This window comes from Protopterus annectens, chromosome 5.part0 (genome assembly GCF_019279795.1).
Source record: "Protopterus annectens isolate FY-2018-M chromosome 5.part0, PAN1.0, whole genome shotgun sequence".
Lineage (NCBI taxonomy): Eukaryota > Metazoa > Chordata > Ceratodontiformes > Protopteridae > Protopterus > Protopterus annectens.
The window spans coordinates 1,718,371,579-1,718,391,714 of NC_056735.1; the positions used below are offsets into that span (position 1 = coordinate 1,718,371,579).

General features: G+C 40.2%; 1 protein-coding gene across 2 annotated transcripts in view; it reads right to left on the reverse strand.

The window, feature by feature from the left end:
• The window catches only part of RABL3 (RAB, member of RAS oncogene family like 3), a 696,369-nt gene that overhangs the window by 489,400 nt on the left and 186,833 nt on the right, over window positions 1–20,136 (reverse strand). For both annotated transcript variants that reach the window (XM_044071511.1, XM_044071512.1), the window contains exon 4: window positions 11,832–11,946. In XM_044071511.1, coding sequence (XP_043927446.1) covers window positions 11,832–11,946 — 115 coding nt within the window. The remainder of the gene's footprint in view (window positions 1–11,831; window positions 11,947–20,136) is intronic.

Below are 20,136 nucleotides of genomic sequence, written 5' to 3' on the forward strand. Positions count from 1 at the left end.
CTGGTGCAATGAGTACTGCCCTTGGTTTGTCCTGTTTGATCTTTAGTAGACCTTTGGAGAGGAGAGGCAGAGGGGGAAGGCATAAACTGATAGGTCTTTCCAGGTGAAGGACATGGCATCCACTTTCCAAGCTTACCTGTGGGGAGTCCTTGTGCAGAATTTGTCCAATTGGTAGTTCTTAGGGGAGGCAAACAGGTTAATCTCTGGGCTCCCCCATTTGTTTTTCAAAATGTTGAATATCTTTGGTTCCAGTTTCCACTTGTGTGGGTCCATTAGATTTCTGCGTATGTCATCTGCCAGTGTATTTAGCTTGTCTGGCAGGAATTGAGCTTGTAGGTGCACTTGGTAGCTCAAGGCTGTGCTCCACAAAGCCATGGCTAGTCTGCAGAGAGGGTATGAGTGGGTTCCCCCCTGCTTATGTACCACATAACAGTGGTGTTATCCGTCTTTACCAATAATTGTCCTGGAAGAATGTGGTCCATGAAGGCTGTCAGTGAATTCTGTACAGCTAACATTTCTTTACGATTGATATGCAGGTGCATTTAGCTCAGGTTCCATTTGCCCTGAATGCACTGCCTGCCAGGTGCGCCCCCCCCAAGCATAGTCTGATGCATCTGTTGTTAGGGTCTGGGCGGCTGGGGGTAGAATGAATGGCAGTCCCTTGTGTGGTGGCAGGCCTCTGACCACCAAAGAAACTCTATGTCTTTATACAAGGAATGATAGGAATCATTGATTCCAGGTCCTGAGAATGCTGACACCATAGGCTTTTTAAATACCACTGTAGTTTCCTCATATGCAGTCTTACATATGGAATTAGTAGAATGCAACAGGCCATCTACCCCAGGGCTTGCAGTATTTTCCTTGAAGATATAGCTGGGTCTTTGTGGCCAGTAGTTTGAAGTAGGCTGTCAAATAAGTTTGTTTCTCTGGCGTGAGGTAGGCCATCTGGGAAGTTGTATTTAAACTTGCTCCCAGGAATACAACTTGTTGGCAGGGTACCAGGTGTGATTTCTTTTCATTTATGGTGTACCCCAGTGAAGTTATTAGTTTCCTTACAAATGCCAGATGAATTAAAAGTATGCCCTGGCTTTCTGCCTGAATTAGACAATCGTCCAGGTATGGGTATATTTGAATACTTTGCCTGCAGAATGCAATGACTGGAGCTAGGCACTTTGTCAATACCCTGGGCGCAGTAGATAAGCCAAAGGGCAGTGCAGAGAACTGATAGTGCATGTAGCCTGCTCTGAAGAGTAGGTATTTTCTGCAAAATTCCCTTATTGGGATGTGCAAGTAAACTTCCTTTAAATCCAGTGCTGCCAACCAGGCATTTTTGCCTAGCATGGGAAGCAGCTGATGAAGAGTTAACATTCAGAATTTTGGGATTACCAAAAAATGTTTAGGATAGACAGGTCCAGGATAGGATGCCACGAGTTGTCTTTTCTGGGTACCGGGAAGAGTCTTGAGTAAAAACCTTGCCCCTTTCCTCTTCTGGGACAGGTTAATAGCCCTGATACTTAGGCCTCTGCCCACAGATTTGGGGGTAGATCTGGCCAACCATTTGGTGTTGGTAAGGAGTTGAAGTGAAATCTGTATCCTTGGGTAACCATATTTAAAACCCATTTGCCCTGGGTAAGGAGTTCCCAGTTTTTTGAGTGCAGGCCTATCTTTCCCCCTAAAGGAACAGTCAGTTGAGCAGGGCTTGGAAGGTTTAAAGTTAAGTCATTGTTATCTTAGGGGGTGTCTTACTACTTCAGCTTTGGAAGTGGGAGGCCCCCACTGCTTAGGCCTGTGAGTACCTTGAGACTGAAGCCTGGGTGGTCTGCTGGTCCTGGGTTTGGACTGAGAAGGCCTAGAAGAGACAGGAAAGGACCAATTCTTAGAAGGCCAGTGCCTACTAAATCTGGGAGGCTGTACTTGCAGGAAATCTTTAACAGTTTGCATAGATTTAGCTTTTTCCTCCATCTTTTTAAGTACTTCTTCTGCTTTGTTGCCAGACAGGCGGTCTTGGTTTAATGGAGCATCCAGTAATTTAGCTTTAACATGATCTGGCAAAGTTTGCTCCTTGAGCCAAGCGTGCCTTCTAAGTACAGACCTGGCGACAGCAGCCCTGCAAGATGCCTCTAATGAATCAAAATCACATTGCAAAGTATGTTTACCAACTTGTTCAGCAGAATGCATTAAATCCTGTAATTCTTTATTTTCAGCACAGTCAGGAATCAACATCATTTTCTATTTAAGCAATCCAATAATATGCTGCTGATACTTTAACATATGAAACTGGCAGTTTAAAACCCTAAGGGCCAAAGTAGCAGAAGTGCATACCTTCTTACCCCATCTGACGAGGGCCATGGAATCTCTGTCAGAGGGGGTAGTTTTTTTTGGCAGTAGTAGCCTTAATGCCTTTGGGTCCCTGTGAAATGGTCTCTGGATCCGCAGTAGGATTCTTAAAGAGAAACTTGTGAGAGTCAGTTACCCTGTAATACCAGTCAGGTTTCCTGGGAGCCAGAGGTAAAGTGTCTGGGGCCAGGCTATATTCTAAGAAGGCATCATCTACAATGTCCAGGACAGGAGGGATAGCTAAAGGCTTGTGTTGAGGTAGGAGTAAGAATTCCCTAAGCCTCTTTTTGGAGTCAAGAGTAATCCTGGCTTTCCCAGAGGAAATGCTCCCTAAGAGTATGAAAAGTTTCACCAAAAGAGAAATCTTCTGGAGGGGAAGCAGAGGGAATACAGTACTCTGCATCAGAATCCTCATAGGTAGATAAGGGCAAATCCTGGTCATCAGAAGAAATAGAAATTTCAGAATCCTGATCAGAAGAATCAGAAGGAAAATCAGTTCTAGGTCTCTTAGAGGGAAAAAGATGGTTTCCCCTGATTACAGTAATAAGGTCTTCAGCCATTCCTATCATTTGTTTTTTAGGCATAGGGGCCTGCCCATGCAGTCTGGGTGTCGGTTTTCTGGGCGTGGATCGAGTTTTAGGTCTTGAAGAAGAAGATGGCATTGGTTTAATATGCAAGTCAGTAGGCCTGAATACACCCTCAGAAGCCAGTGCCTGCACAGTGGCTCCAGACCCATCCAAGGTAGAGACATCCGCAAGTTCCATAGTCAAAGAAACATCTGGCAGCATATCAGACTCCGAATGGGTCTCAGTAGAGGCCTGTGAATCTGAAGTAGTGGGTATCAGGGGTTGCGAAAGTGCCTCACTGAGTACAGGTGAACTGGCGACTAGCTTAACGGAAGCGTCGTCGGCAGCTTTGGACCTATGCGCTCTGTCTTTATCTTTGCATTTTTTCGGAATGTTGGTAGTCGGATGGGTTATCGAAGCCATTTCTGGATAACTGAACCGAGTACCAAAATAGTTATATGCGAAAATGAACAGATGACGAACAGTTCGAGGATTGAATAAGGCACAAAACTGATGCGAGGGACGTCGTGGTCTGGGCGTAAGCAAGGAATGCAGTATGAATGAAAATCTTTATGAGGTATTTGCTTTCCACAAGTAATACAATTGTTAACTTTTACTGACATCGGTTTAGAGCAATTAAAAGGATCCCCAATGGGGTACTTAGCTTTGCTGAAGACTTCGGATCTGAAACTCGAAAACGAAAATTTCAGGAGTTGGCTGACCGGCACTTGCGAACTGTTTCTGCTTTGGGCACCGCACGACAAGAGAGACTGATGTAATGGTGTTGGCTGCATGCTTTGTACCCCTGACTTCCTGACGTCATGGAAGAGGAGACAGCAACCGATGCAGGACCCAAGACTCTGATAATCAGGCCAACTTGAGGGCTACTTGCAAGCAGATAACCCAAATGTAATGACTGCAACAGTGAAACATGAAGAACATCTATGTACAAATGGAGTTTAAAAACAGTGTCATGTAATCACTGTTTCAATCCAACCAATGATACTAACTCAGGATCTTGCTAATTTTCTTATAGAGACAGTGTATTTAGCAATCACTGAAAAGACACAATGTGCATTTAAAATACAAAATGTATTCTGATGGTTTAATTCATGTTGTCATTTGTGACGTCCCCACTCTGGGCCAGTAATCAAAGAACTTGAATCCTCACCACTGACATTGGAAAGGGATGTTCATTTGGAATACAAATGGATACACTCATTATTTCCAGATGCAGACCTCTCTACATCAAGTACAATTTCCCTTGAGAGCACACAGGCAACACAGTCAGCCCGGGGTCTGGATTTCTCTATTTGTCTCCCTCCAGGTCCCCAATAAGATGTTCCACTGGTACAGATGTAGGGTTATGTCCTCAGCCGAGTGTCCAAGCCAAGTCCTCCAGCACCTTCTCTGTGAATCCAGTGCTTCGTCTCCCTGCCCTGAGTAGCTAACACACACACTCTGAGATTTAATTTTCACACACCTGGGAAAGGTTAGCACAGATTACCCACCTTACCACCTTTGCCCAGAATATAAGATAGCTTCACTGCCACCAGTCAGCTACTATAAGGCTCTTAAAAGGGTACCCAATTATACAGAGTGAAATTGATATTAATACAAATGGTAATGTTGACCAAACAGCCAGGGTTTCAGGAGTGGCCAGAGTTATCACCAAATAAATACGTGCAAATACTCTCAAAAGTTAAAAGGACCAGCCACAGTGAAAAGTTTAAATATATTTAATAATAAATAATAAAATAACATGGAAATACTAAATATCTCTTTACAGTAAACACCAGAGTTTCAGTCACAGGGAATATTAAAAATAACACAGATGGAAAGTTTCACACAGTTATAGAAAAACAGCATTTAGCCAGCCTCACTATCTATTACTGACTGACTAAAGGAATTCCTATTCTTTCTTACTAAATAGAGCAAGGCAAGATGGTGAGTGGTCCTTGTTATCAGATCCAAGACAGAATACAGAATGATGTTGAGACTTCATTCTCCTCTAATATTAAAACATTACTTCTGTACAGAATGACATCGCATAAATCTGGTCATCTGACTCTGTTTCCCCGACCAGACTGTCCCCATCACTAGAAGCTGCCAGGGTTTAGCATCTACGTGTCACCACACAAACAGATGGAGCATTGCTCAGATGTGGTGCAGCTGCTGGAAGTCATAAAACCATAAAACAATTCTAATCTTCGTACAGGAGCTACATCCTATTCTCCAGTACAGACATTGCATCTCTGGCTCCCTTCAAAACTGTGGGATAACATCTTTATCGCTTAACGCATAAAGTAATTTAAATTTCAAGAATAGCTTTTCCAAATTCAGGTGGAGTAACCTCTTCTCTTCCAGTATATGCTGTTACAATGTATACATGTAATTCAGTTACAATAATACATGTACATTTCTTTTCCTTCCAACAGGGCACACTCCCCATAAAGGTGTAGTGTCATTTTAATGATACTTACACATCACTATACTATCACCTTTGGGAAGGTTCAAGGTAAGGATATATCATAACATTTAATGATACCCAAACAGTAATGCACCCATTATGTGGGATGTGGGCACATATGGCGTCAGTTCATTTTCATAGAGTGGCATATGTGTATAGAATAAAACTGTTCACATAACAGATTGCTGGCAGTATAAGCTGTAGTAATATCAGCCAGGCAATTTGTGAAAGAACATTTCTAATATGTAAAGATAGTGAAGAGATTTGATGACCTTATTAAAATTAGCTGCACTAAGACAGAACATGTGTGTGTGAATGAGAGGGAGGATAGAGGAATGCTGAGGATGCAGGGAGTAGAGGTGGCGAAGGTGGATGAGTTTAAATACTTGGGATCAACAGTTCAGAGTAATGGTGAGTGTGGAAGAGAGGTGAAGAAGAGAGTACAGGCAGGATGGAGTGGGTGGAGAATAGTGTTAGGAGTGATTTGTGACAGACGAGTACCAGTAAGAGTGAAAGGGAAGGTCTACAAGAGGGTAGTGAGACCAGCTATGTTATACGGGTTGGAGACAGTGGCATTAACAAAAAGGCAGGAGTCAGAGCTGGACATGGCAGAGTTAAAGATGTTAAGATTTGCACTGGGTGTGACAAGGATGGCCAGGACTAGGAATCTGTATATTAGAGGGTCATCCCAGGTTGGAAGGTTTGGAGACAAAGCCAGAGAGGCAACATTACGTTGGTTTGGACATGTGCTGAGAAGGGATGCAGAGTATATTGAGAAATAGATGCTAAGGATGAAGCTGCCAGGTAACAGGAAAAGAGGAAGGCCTAAGATAAGGTTTACGGGTGTGGTGAGAGAGGACATGCAGGTGGTTGGTGTGACACAGCAAGACGCAGAGGACAGGAAGAAATGGAAACGAATGATCCGCTGTGGCGACCCCTAATGGGAGCAGCTAAAAGAAGAAGATGATTAAAATTAGCTACATGAAAAGCATAGATGGTGCTAATGCACATATACATTAACTTTGAAGAACCTCCATGGAAAGGTAAAGTACAAAGGACAGTATGAAAATGACCAAAGAAAAAACAATCTTTTATAGGTAAACCCGTGGGCAGCTGTACTGGTAAATTAACTTGTCTGTATCAAAGCAACACTTGTTCAAACAAACAGGTACAACATCCCTGCACTTTTTATTAGACTAAAGGTCACATAAATAGAGAACTGTATTCGGTCATAATACATGAATATATATACACAAATATTTCTTGTGCAAATGACTAACAAAATATGATGAACTAAAGCCAACAGACATATGCGATTTAAATTACTATAATTATGGGTGCACTAAACATCTGTCAAAATATAGTTCTGTGTTCTACCCCCTTAATACCAGACAACAAATTACTGTGAAAATGACTGATCAGAAACATCATTCTGAAATGATGCTCATTAACAGGAGCATTTCTCAAGAATAATACTAAATGTTCAAAATACTGGCAATCTAAGTTGCACCTAAACATAGGTAATCAAAGCAAAGACAATAAAAACACTGAATCATGCAATATGTAGTATTATATAACACATGGGAATAAGAAATGCTGGAAAAGTTTACAACAAACTTAGAAAATTAAGTAGTGATGACAGCGCTTTAGAAAAGGAACTGTTTTTAAGCAGCCCTCTTTTTCAGGAGGCTTCCAAGACATTTGGTAAAGTGCTTAGGTGAAAGAGGTCGTTGGATACATTTCAACTTATTTTGAAGTTATTTCTTACAAACTATGTCGTTTTTATGAAAATGCATTACTGCTGGATGATATGCCTCCTGTAAGATCCATTAACTTTTCACTTTTCGATATAATGACTTAATGAGGTCAGCAGCAGAAATGCCAAACAAGATTGCCTGTGACACAGGCTTCAAAAATTAGAGCCTTCGCAACTTCAGGTAGGTTTCATCATTTCAGCTAAGCATGTCTTTGAATGACAATTCTTGTCATTGCAATTCTAGTCAAAGGATCAAATGAGTCATATGAACACTCTCAGGTTTGAAGGTTTAATTCAACAGTCTTAGTAAGTTGATCTTATCATTATAACTTTAAACATAAAATGCTCAGTTCAGTAGTTTTAAAAGTCCGTCCTGTCATTGTTGCTCTAAACATAATATTAAATGAGTCATAAGACCGTTTTAAGGTTTAAAGACGCTTCACTCCTCTCGAATCTTAACAGTGCAGAATTTCGTTAAGGAAACATGCAAAACAACTGTTAGTCATAACTGCTACTGCATTGATATATATACCTTTTTATTCCCTAAACCCATCCAACAACCTCCTCACTCAGTGAACAGAAAGGTTTCTCAGAATCAAAGTAAGGGAAAAAGTTGTAGCTAGGCTTGCTGGGTCAACCTTCGAATTAAAGTATCAGTAGAACAGCTATGGCATGGTGAAGGGATGCAAGCTGTCATTCGGCAGTGCAACTGATTGATCACGAGTGCAATAACAGCAGTCATTTAAGAAGCTGCCTAGGGTACTGTGTAAATGAGTTTTAGTGCAAGTAGTGCAAGTTCATGTTAGTAACCGTGTCAAAAGATTTTTTTTTTTCCAAGTCCTCCACTAAAAGTTGAGGAGGGCACCAGCCTGTGGCTGCCCAGAGCATTAAATGATCTAACTATGAGGATGGCCATGGAAAATCTTGCCTTGGCTGTAGAGGTACAGTTGACCAGGGTGCCTGTCCCTCTAAGGAATGCAGTAGTAGTTGCTGTAGCTATTGTGAAATGGGCTCTCACATGCTCTGGAATAGTTTTGCCATGGAAAGAGTAACAGAAGGAGATGTACTGATCCAGCCATATAAAGATGGTCTATTTATAGACAGGTTCCCGATCTCATTATCATTTGCAATGGCTGCAAAGTAACTGGTCTGACATCCTTTATGTTTTAGCCCTTTCAAAGTAAAGTCTCAGTTGCCTGTGGACATCTAGGTTGAGCAAGATCCTTTAGTAAGATTTCTGTTACCACTTTAAAGTATAAAGGTGGAATTGTTACAGACAATTAACCTGTACTTTTGGAAGATGAAAACAGGTTGTCTGCAGTTTGCAGTTCTGGTTTCCTTTTGACAGATGTAAATGGGCACTAAAAAGGCAGTCTTCCAGGTGAAGCAGGCACATTAATTGCTGTACCACATACAGCTGAGGTCTCATGGGGGAGAGGTTAACTCCTTGGAGGGTCTCCTTGAGGAATTGCTTTATTAGCAACAGGAGTAAAGGGGATTCCGTACTGGGCAAACAGATTACAATACATACCTTTGCTGAGATACAAGACAATTCTAATTTGTAAAGGTCTAATAAATATTTCGAGATAAAGGACACTGAAGACTGGCCAGGATACAGTTTCTCTCTTTCCCACCAAAGGTAGAATCTCTTCTATTTTGCCAAGTATGATTTCCTTGTATTTGGTTTCCTAAGATGCACAGCAGGTTCTTTGAAAACATGTATCTAAATGGGATAAGGGGTAAATCATCCAAACTGTCAGCCTTAGGGTCTCAGGCTAGGATGCATGAGTGACCTCTTGGTTTGGCACAAGAAATTCCAATGCTGAAGCAGAAAAGGCTCTGCCCTTACTATAGTCAGCAAGGCTGGGATCAGTGCCATCTTAGCAAAAAGGAAGCTATTAAGTAGCATTTTGGCCGGTTTCCCTTTATCATCTGTATTACCATGAGAAGACAGACAGCAAAAAATGTACAGGGAAACATAGCATTCCCAGCTTTTTGAGAACGCTTCAGTTACTCAGGCTCTTGGGGCTACTGTTCTGTGACAACTTCTTTAAGTGATTTGGTTATTAGCACACCCCACTTATCAGGAAAATCCAGAAATACATCTCTGCTCACCATCCATTCATGAGGGTCACATTCGTATCTGCTCAACTGACCAGCCAGGATATTCTCCTGAGAAGGGATAACAAAAACATTTTGAGGTTTGACTCTTATGTATTGTTCTTTCTTGCTGGTTTATTGGCTGAGATTCAGTTTTGAGTCATTACATTGACTGTTCAGTTGTGATTAACTTCCACCAAAGTTGTTCTTCATCTGCTGAATGCGCCTGATCTCGTTTGATCTTGGAAGCTAAGCAGGGTCGGGCCTGGTTAGTACTTGGATGGGAGACTACCTAGGAATACCAGGTTATTCTATTGGTTCAATTCTACATTTAAACAATCTGATTGGCAGTCTGTTTTCTAATCTTTCACAGGTTGAGGTTGTGATTTGAGTCATCACATTGGCTGACTATCTCATTGGCTCATACACTTATTCCAACTATCGACTGGCTGCTTGCTTCCTAGTCCTTTTCTTTAGAAGTCTAAGAGGAATTCATTCTGCAAGGGTCTCTCAGTGCAGCGACAGTTTTAACACCTCTGCAGTAGTGTGGGGGAGGGGACTCTCAATTCCTCTTGAACTACAAAAGAAAACACTGAACAAATGCCAGCAATTTAGTTACTTTTCTGGCTGTTGCTGGACAACTTCTAATTATGTTGTAAAAAAAATGTCTGAGCTAAACATAAATGAGGGTGATTAGAGACAGAAAAGAAGCAGTCCTTTTACTGAAGGTAAAGAAAATAACATTGACCCTCCCAAATCCCATTATATGTCAATGACACGGGAATTCAAAGTTACTTCTTTATCTCTGGCATGAGTCATACAAAGTATTACGGGAAAGAGAAAGGGTTTAAGGAGAACAAGAATACGCCGATACATCAAGCCCCATTGGTAGCCATGTTGTAGAAAACAGGGTAAAATTACAAATAAAGCACTTAGACTGATTTTGATGTGTTAAAATAGGTCAGGAAACAGAGTGAAAAAAAAAAGTTTTTTTTTTAGTTCTAGGGTGGAGTTTTCCTGAGAGAGAAGGCAAGCTTTACTTTTAACTTACTCTTCTCTTAGTTTCTGTGATCTCAAAGTACATTTACTGACTAGGAGCACTGGGGGCCAGGTTGCTCCACATACATTTGCTGTAGATCTTGCCTATTGCAAAAATACTTTGTGCATTTTTAACCTTGGAAATACAGATGCTTTGGAGACTGCAACCTCCCAAGGCTTTAATGTAATTCAATAATACTGATTACATGTTGAAAAAATGACACACATTTAAATCACTGTAAACTCCTAATGCCTTATGATATAAAGCACCAAAGTTAAAAAGCAAGCCCTTTTATGAGTAGTCTTCTCAAATAAAGGGCTAGACCTACAAGCCCTTCACTATATCGCAGTGAATGCCAACAAGGAGGCATGACAGATGTCAGTACAGCATGACTGATATCATGCATAACAGGGCCACAGAAGTAAACACTTAAAAAAAAGAATAACTGAGAATATGGCACTCAGAGCTTATATCAAAAACAAGAGAAAATGGAAAAAAAATCACATAAAAATAAGTAGAAGCATCCCTAAAGATTACTGATGACAAAATGGATACCCCAGTTTAAACCTGTATCCTCTATCAAGGCTTAGAAAATCACTCCAAGATTATCTGGGGTAGAAACAACTAGTCAGACAAAATAGCTATCTGGAAATTTTAAATAAAAGTAGTGAGATAAAATGACAGCAGAAACGTTTTACTTGCTAAAACTTTAGAACTTTGGTAAGGCTATTACTCTAAATAAGGTCAAGTGAAAGAAAACAATTAAGGACTTTTGTGTGGAGTCTGCATGTCCTTCCTGCGGTCATGTGGGTTTACTCCGGGTAGTCCGGTTTCTTCCGGTTTCTTCCCACATTCCAAAGACAGGCAGTAGCTAGATTGGGCACTCTAAATTGGCTGCAAGTAAGTGTGTGTGTGTGTGTGTGTGTGTGTGTGTGTGTGTGTGTGTGAGTGAATAGTGAGAATGAATTACCGCAGCAGGACTAGCCACCCGGCGATGTAAACCAATGTGAAAGTGACCCCATGTGTGTAAAACAGGGAAAAAGGGGTGAGGATGGATGGATGGTTATAGGACCAAATCACAACTGTCAGCACTCATGCAAATGACACAGACAAACTGGTTACAAAGATGACAACGTAATATATCCTTAAGTAAATTTCAAAATAAATCTGGCTCAATAGTACCAATCCCATGTTGACAACATATCAAAAATAATGGAATGTGGAAGACATGTAATGTAAATACTTTTTTGTTTAGATGGAACATTTTTGATTGCTTTATTTCAATAGACTGCTGAGGCTTAGTACATGCTCTGTAATAACTACTCTTTCAGCAACCACAGTGATTAGACGTCCACTATATTAAATTCAGTGAACAATTCGTATCTTTCTTTGTGGTGGTGGTGGGGGGACATTCATCGGGAAATGACAACTCTGTCTAAGTACAAGTATGGAAAAACCTTTATGGCTAAGTATTTCAAATGTAATCACAGGTCCTACAAATACCAGGAAGCACTGGAAAGGAAAAGTGGTAAAATCAATGCTGCTCATGATGTTAGTTCTTACCCATTGGTAACTATAACGCCTGTTGGTGTGGAGTCCTTGTTTAGAGCTTCCAATGACCATCGATACAAGTTCTGGGAAGACTTCTTATTTGTTAGATCATGGACTAAAATAATTCCTGCAAAAAAAAAAAAAAAAAACAAAGCACTGCAAAATAAAATAAGTATGCAACATTTAGTTTCATCAAAACTTAGTACTCTCAAGTAAAATTGAAAAGCATAGTTATGTGCAAGTATACATATAACAGAAGATTTTCAAACACAAAAGAAAGTAGGAGTAAATATAATAACCTGTGCCCAGTGAGTGAATAATGACTGTAATATGGGTAAAGAATTTGTTAAAATCAAACAGAAAAGCAACAGTGGTAGCAATAAAACACTAAAAGAGGAAAGGTCCTAAAGTTACTACATACATAAAGCAAAAAAAAAAAAAATATTCCAATTAGGTGAGACAGCATATTGCAAACATATTCAAGAAGAAAATACTCCCCATTAGCAAATTTATTTATTTATTTTATGTTACTTCATTTAATTTTAACATTTGCTTACTGGGAAAGTCCGACTGGGACAGAGCCCATTTTCAGCGGAGGCCTGGGGAGAAAAGCTCCAGATACCTGTGTTTGGAATATTAGAGGAAACCAGAGCACCTGGAGGAAATCCAATCGAACACAGGGAAGACATGCAGACTCTGCAGAGAAGGCACCCCAGCCGAAAATCGAACCATTGAACCTCATGCTGCACCACTGCGCTGTCAACTAACAGTAGTGTGGTGTTGACTGATAAAGCAATATATGCAAATGCATACATTGTGTGTGTGTGTGTGTGTGTGTGTGTGTGTGTGTGTGTGTGTGTGTGTGTGTGTGTGTGTGTGTGTGTCTCATTCCGTCAATCCATTTACACTTATAACATGCTTAGTTAAAAAAAAAAAAAAAAAAACCCATGCATCCCCCACATTCTCTGCTACTCAGATACACTAACTACGAGATCGTACAACAGAGGGGGGAAGAGAGAAACTCTTAATCCCACTGTTCACTGAACTCACACAGAACCACTACAAATACAGTGAAGAAACAGGAATCTACCAAGCAACTTGATGATTCCCATTTCAATTAATGCAACAGTACTTCAACCATACCTCTCAACCGTACTGAATTCCTCAGTATTTACCAGTTTTGAGGGCATAATTACGGGGTGCCATGAATTCTCCAGTGGCCACTTCAATTCCCATTTTTTTTTCAAATTTTTTTTTGTTGTTGTTGAAGTTGCTGCTGATGTCATCACATGCAGGGTGACAGCATCATGAGGCAGACTGCCAGCCTGTTGGAGACTCAGCTCACTTCCCTTCAAAATTCAGTCATGTTGTGGATTTGGGAATTATAGCAGGGGGTGGTGCAGCACAGCATGCAACAGCGAGCAGAGAAGCTGTTTTGTTTACAGTTTCTGACCTGGATCCTTGAAGTTCTAACGTCTGGCCAGTAGCAGAGTCCGGGACCGGTCCGCCCAGCATCTGCAATCCCATTTTTTCCAATGGCTTGATGATCCTCAGGCTCCAGGTAAGTAAGGAATAAAAACTAAAACAAACAAAAAAAACACGTATGCAAAATGTAAGCCTAAGCCTGTCCCTGAACAAACAACAGTCCATGTCTAAGCCTATCTTTTGAATACAATACGAGGCACACTGAAGAGCATTTGTATCCTGCAAAAACAAACCAAAAATGTCAAATGTCCTTCAACTTTAGGACAACTGTTTTCTAATTTCTCTCCATCACTTTTGTTATTCTTTCTGACTTTTAAGTATAAGCCTCAAACTCACTGTAACGTTGCGGTTGCACATTTGTTGAATGGGTTACTCCTCTATCTTTATTGTACGAATGTTGACTTCATGTTTATTTACTTTTGGCTATTTTTCCATGTACAACGTGTAGTGCACACTTTTTGCGATGCCTTCACTTTTTGTCACATTCTAGGAATGAGCCTGCCTCCCTGCCCTGTAAATGGCCCCGTAAAATTGGTGCTGTTACTGTAACACTGTGGTTAATAAATTAAAATACTTAAATAAACTTAAAGATATGTCACTTAAACCACAACTGTGTCAATAATGAAAAAGATCAACAAGAAATAGAGAGAGAGAGAGCAGTGCTGTCACACCAAAGCAATAAGGAAACATTCATGCAAGAAACAAAACACACAACAGTAGCTCCAGCCACCAAGTCTCTTTCTCTGCCGTAACCATTACAGTTCTCTGATCAGTATGCAACTATTGATACTTGTTTTATTAATGTATTATGTGCGTGTTATTCTGTATTTTTGTAATAGCATGCAGTGGGGTTGGAAATTAAACTATTGAAGTAATGATTGAATGTTGCTAGGCTGTCAATCCCAGGTGAATGTGTACTGGGTCAGAAAAGTACACAGCTACTGGAAATATGTAAATCCATACATTTGTGGAATATGGAGTAAAGGAACATAGTAGGCTGAAATCACTACACAGCACATTCGTATGTGTAAGTGCTTTTTTGTGTGTATTTTTGTGGTACCATGCAGTGGTGCTTGCAATTTAACAGTTAGGGTATTAATTGTGAGTTGTGAGGCTGTCGATCCCAGGTGAAAGTTTACCAGATCAGCAACTATACGGAGGAGTATTAGGCAGTTCATGAACTTCTTACCTTATGTTAAACTGCAATGCTCTACTATTTGTTTTTTTTTTTAAACCAAGCCAAGATGTTAATACCAAAGTGTTGTAAGCGCTTCCTAGTGGTTTGCTTTCTTGTGCTGTCTGAATGTATAGCTTCTCGAGTGTTGTTCTAGTACATTACAGTGCTTAATTCATATTGTGGGGGACATGAAACTGTGGATCTTGATGAACAGAATGTACATTACACCATGTGCATAAAGTTTAAAGTGTTTGCATGGATGATTTAAAGTTGTCTATATAGATATATATATAGATATATATATATATATATATATTTTTTTTTTTTTACTCATTACTTTTTTTACTTTTGATTTGGATACTTTTGATATCACATTCTAAATAACAGCTCCAATGTGTTCTGGTTGTTTGCATTGGTACACTGACCATATCTTTTTGATGGATTTGAGTGAGCATGGTGGGAGTGACTGCTTGTTTTGTTTACTGAGCATTATGCATACATTTAAGTTAGATTTTTTTTATTCTACTTTAGTTACTCAGGAAGATGAAGTGTATTTGTGATCGGTTCTTGGGCATAGTTTTGTTTTTAGAATGATTTGGGGCTGTTATATTTTCTGAAATCTAGACTGAATCTTCTCAGCATTGGCAAACTAATTGTGTTGTTTACCTTGTTTTCAGTTATTCTGTTGAATCACAGCTGAAACCAGACTCCTCTTTAGTCTGAAATGGTTTGATTTTAGAAATGATAGCAACACCTTGCATGACAGATTTTAAATATTGCTCCTGTAAACTCAGCTGCTAGAATAATAGGTTTTACATTATGTATATTTTAATGGATATGAAGTCTGAAATTCAAATGTCTACCACTATTTATTACTACTTCGTGACTTCAATCTTCATGATATCCCACAATTCCATTGGAGAGGGTGGGGTTACATGATGGTATATGCAAATTTTATGCTAATCAGCATCCCGATTTTTGGCCAGTTGAACCTACTTTTCATGGGCCTCTGTCCAGATTTTTGATGTTTCCAGGTTGAGAGGTATGCTTCAGACCGTGTGTATGTGTGTGTGTGTGTGTGTGTGTGTGTGTGTGTGTGTGTGTGTGTGTGTGTGTGTGTGTGTGTGTGTGTGATGATATATATATATATATATATATATATATATATATATATAAAAAGAGAGGAAGAGCGCGACAGATTTACATACATATACCCATGTATATATACACACATATATATATATATATATATATATATATATATATATATATATATATATATATATATATATATATATATATATATATATATACCCACACACACACACACACACACACACACACACACAGTAGGTGCACTGGTCATAAATGCATGGCAGAGGATATACAGGAACAAATCTCAACTGTCAGCACTGAGAGGAATTATAATATTGGCTTTCTTCTGCCTCTGAAACTACAGATAAACCAGTTTTGCTTTCACAGCTTCATAATTATTTATCAATTATACATTCAGAATTCAAATTTATACAGGTTAAAGGTTACATGAAAATGAAGTAAACATCACACACACACACATTTTATATATATATATATATATATATATATATATATATATATATATATAAAACAAAGAGAGAGATGCATATAAGCTAATAAAATGAAAATACATTCATTATTACTAAAACGTTTTACAAAACAATTGTGTTACATAAACTGTGACTGAAGGCTATAACCAAATATGAGAAAAAATCTTGACAAAGTAATTCACTAAAACAATCCAGGACAACAAAAGTTTTCTGAAAACTAGAATTAGGTTAAACTTTGGGTGGCCATGGTGGTGCAGCGCTTAGCACTGCCGCCTTACAGCAAAAAGTTTTCTGAAAACTAGAATCAGGTTAAACTTTGGGCGGCCACGGTGGTGCAGCAGTCAGCGTTGCCACCTCCTCACAGCAAGAAGTTCTCCGGTCTGATCCTCAGCTGGGGTGCCTTCTGTGCAGAGTCTGCATGTCCTCCCTGTGGTCGCGTGGGTTTCCTCCGGGTGCTCCGGTTTCCTCCCACATCCCAAAGACATGCCGTAGTTAGATTGGATACTCCAAATTGGCCCTAGGCATGAGTGCGTGCCCCTTCTGTGGAAGGTTGGATGCCGGGCTGGCAACTCGACACCATAAAAACTTCACTGCCAATCATGAGCGGACAGGTGATCTGCTGTGGCGACCCCTAACCGGGAAAAGCCAAAAGAAGAAGAATCGGGTTAAACTTTGAAAACATGACAGCAATATGGAATTTACATCCAGACTGCTCAGCTAAATATGGGATCCTGTATAAATTAATAAAATTAATTATAAATTAAAATGTATAACAATGAATAATGCACAAGATGGTCAATAAAAAATGAAATATCACTGTAGTAAATTATCTGGAGTGACACTCCCAAGGTTCACCCCTAAAAACAGCATAGAAAATTTCTTTACATAAAAATATTGAAGGTATTTAAGAGATTTCCAAAATAAACTGCAAGCTTTATTAACAGATCTCACTAAGGTTTCATATAAATGGCATATAAACCTGTACACAAGCTATCACCATAAAATTACTGAACAGAAACTTCAAACTTGAACTATGTGGTATACTGAACTATGTAGTATACTGATAACTCAGCAAAGTAACAAATCCATCTAAACCACAACAGATGACCACTGCTTATCTAATATACTGACAAAGCAAAACAAACTCATCATAAAAACAGCTGGGGATGGTGGATGGCGGAGTTTTACTGCTAGTGACTACACTTTTAATATTCCCAGAGCTTCCATTTGTCTATCTATGTGATTTTGAGCAAGTCACTTAACTGGATATTGCTCCTGGGCAGTATCTGATAAAAGGTCAACTTGGAAAGAATAACTGTGTAAAATCTTACCATAACCATAGATGTCCTTTTCTATGTTGCAGTATTCTTAACATGGGTGGATTCACTGCCCAAGGCAGTCCCGACATTCAGTCAGTATACAAAAGACTTTAACCACTGCAAGGACATAGGCCAGCAGCTGGCTTTGGCCATAAAAGGGATGTCCGCACATGCCATCCTCAAACTGAATGCTCCAGTAAGAACACCAGCCTAAGGAACAAAGGAGGTAAACCTACATATCCAGGGAAAAAGACAAACACCAGGGGGAAGGTTGGAGGGATAGAATGCTGCAACATAGAAGAGAAGGACATCTATGGTTATGGTAAGATTTTACACAACTATTCTATGTCCTTCTATTCTTATGTTGCAGTATTCTTAACATGAGGGAGAGTACCAAAGCTCATGAAGAAGAAAGGGAGGGGAAGGAGTAGGGGCACTTTCTAAAAAAACATGGAGAATGACTCTAGCAAAGCCAGCTCTTGATTTGGAGATGCCACCCAGTTTATCATGTTTAGCGAAGGTGTGAACAGAAGACCAAGTAGCTGTTTACAAGATGGTGTTAGTATCCAAACCTTTGAATAAAGTATTTGAAGAAGCCACAGCTCTCAAGAATGAGCCTTGACAGCAGTAGAAAGGCTCTTACCATAAAAAACATAACAAAAAGAAATAGTTTTAGAAATCCAAGTGGAAATAATCTGTTTGGACATAGGCAATCCCAGGGCTCTGGTATGAAAAGAAAAGTTGATCAGATTTTGTGATTGCCTTAGTTTTATCAGAGTAAAATCTGAGTTGTCTATGCACATCCAAGGTATGTAGAACTCTCTCACTAGATGACTGTGGAGAATGGAAAAAAGTGGGCAAATGAATAGACTGGTTAAGTGACAACTCATTCACAACTCTGAGCATAAAAGTAGGGTTAGTACACAAGGAAATCATATCCTTATGGAAAACTAGGAAAGGGGGAGAAGCCATCAAGGCTTGAAGTTCGGACACCCTCCTGGCTGAAGTGATGGTCAATAATAACACAGTATTCCAAGCACAATGTTGCAGGGAGGCTGTAGCTGCAGATTCATATGGAGCCACAGTGAGTTTTTCCAAGACAAAATTGAAATCCAAAGGAAGAGAGAGGTCTGATGTGAAGGACGCCTTTAAGGAAGAGTTTAACCACCAATTTAGAGGCCAAAGGAGGAGATAAAGGTAGACAAGCAAAAATGGCTGAAAGATGAGCCTTCACAGAGAAATAAACCAACTGAGCCTTCAGCAGTTCACACAAGTAAGATAAAACCAGGGGTAGATCCACACAAAGTGTGGGCAGTTTACAAGAAAGACACCAGATGGAAATTCTCGTTCATTTGGATAAGCAGGATTTCCTAGTACTGGGTTTTCTGACCTCCTGCAAAACCCTAAGCAGGTCCTCTGAAAAAAGGTGTCTGAAAAGAATCAGAAGCCCATCACCCACAGGGTCAGATGTAGAGTTGAAAGATGTGGGTGAATTAGAGATCCCTTTGTCTTGTGTAAGATCCACCCTGTGAGAGAACTTGTGATAACTGCCCTTGGCTAAATGCAGAAGAAGAGGGAACCAATACTGTCTTGGCCAAAAGGGAGTCCTCAGCAAGACTTTTGGTTTGTTATGCTGAAATTTCAGCAGAACTTTCTGAATAAGAGGGAAGGAGAGAATGCAAAGAGAAACATCCCCTTTCATGAGAAAGAAAAGGTGTCCACCTTCCACAACACAGGGTCTGGAACTCTGGTCCAAAATTTTGGAAGTTGTTTAGAGGGGCGGCAAAAAGATCTTTTTGAGGAATACGCCACCATTGGAGAACGTCCGGAATCACATCCCTGTGAAGCAGTCATTTGTGGGATGGAGTCATGGACCTGCTCAGAGTGTTTACCACCATATTCGGATTGGAGGAGATGTACACTGCCTGAAGGGAGACCTGATACAGAGTTGCTAGCTCCAATGCCATGAGGGATAGCCTGCACAGAAGGTATGATTTTACACCTCCCTGTTTGTTTACATACCAAATAAGTGTGTGTGGTGTTGTCTGTAATAGGGTTTAGAGGGCCTGGATGAAAAAGAGAGTGAAAGGTCTGTACAGCCAAGAGCATGGCTCTCATCTCTTTTATGTTAATATGTTCCTTCCTTTGAGAAAGGGACCAAAGGCCTTGAACTTTCCAGGATCCAAAGGCTGTCCCCCAACACACGTCTGAGGTGTCTGTGAACAACTCATGAACTGGAAAAGGACGATGCAGATGAAGGCCTGGGTTCAGGGAAATTTGTTGAATCCACAAACAAAGTTCCCTCTTCAGATAAGGAAGAAGAGAGACAACAAAGTTCAAAGGGTGCACATGTCGGCTCCAAACTGATGAAGTACCACTTGAAATTTCCTCATGTGAAGTTTGGCCAGAGGTAACATGGGGATGGTGGATGCCATGAACCCCAGAAGGTGGAGAAACTCCCTTGCTGTAAGAGACTGCAGAGGGAGAAGCTCTTGGAAGAATTTGGTTAGAGCCTGAATTCCCTGAAGGGGCAGGGAGGCCAGCATTCGATCTGTCTGGACTTTGCACCCCAGGAAGACGTGTTCTTGTGAAGGGGTTAAAGGATTTTTGCAAGTTCATTGTGACACTCAGCCTTTGAAGAAGGGAAAACGTGAAACAGAAATTCTGTTGCAAGCTTTCTGGAAGAATTGCCTGGAGCAGGAGATTGTCCAGATATGGAAGGACCTGTACATCCTGGAGTCTGCAATAAG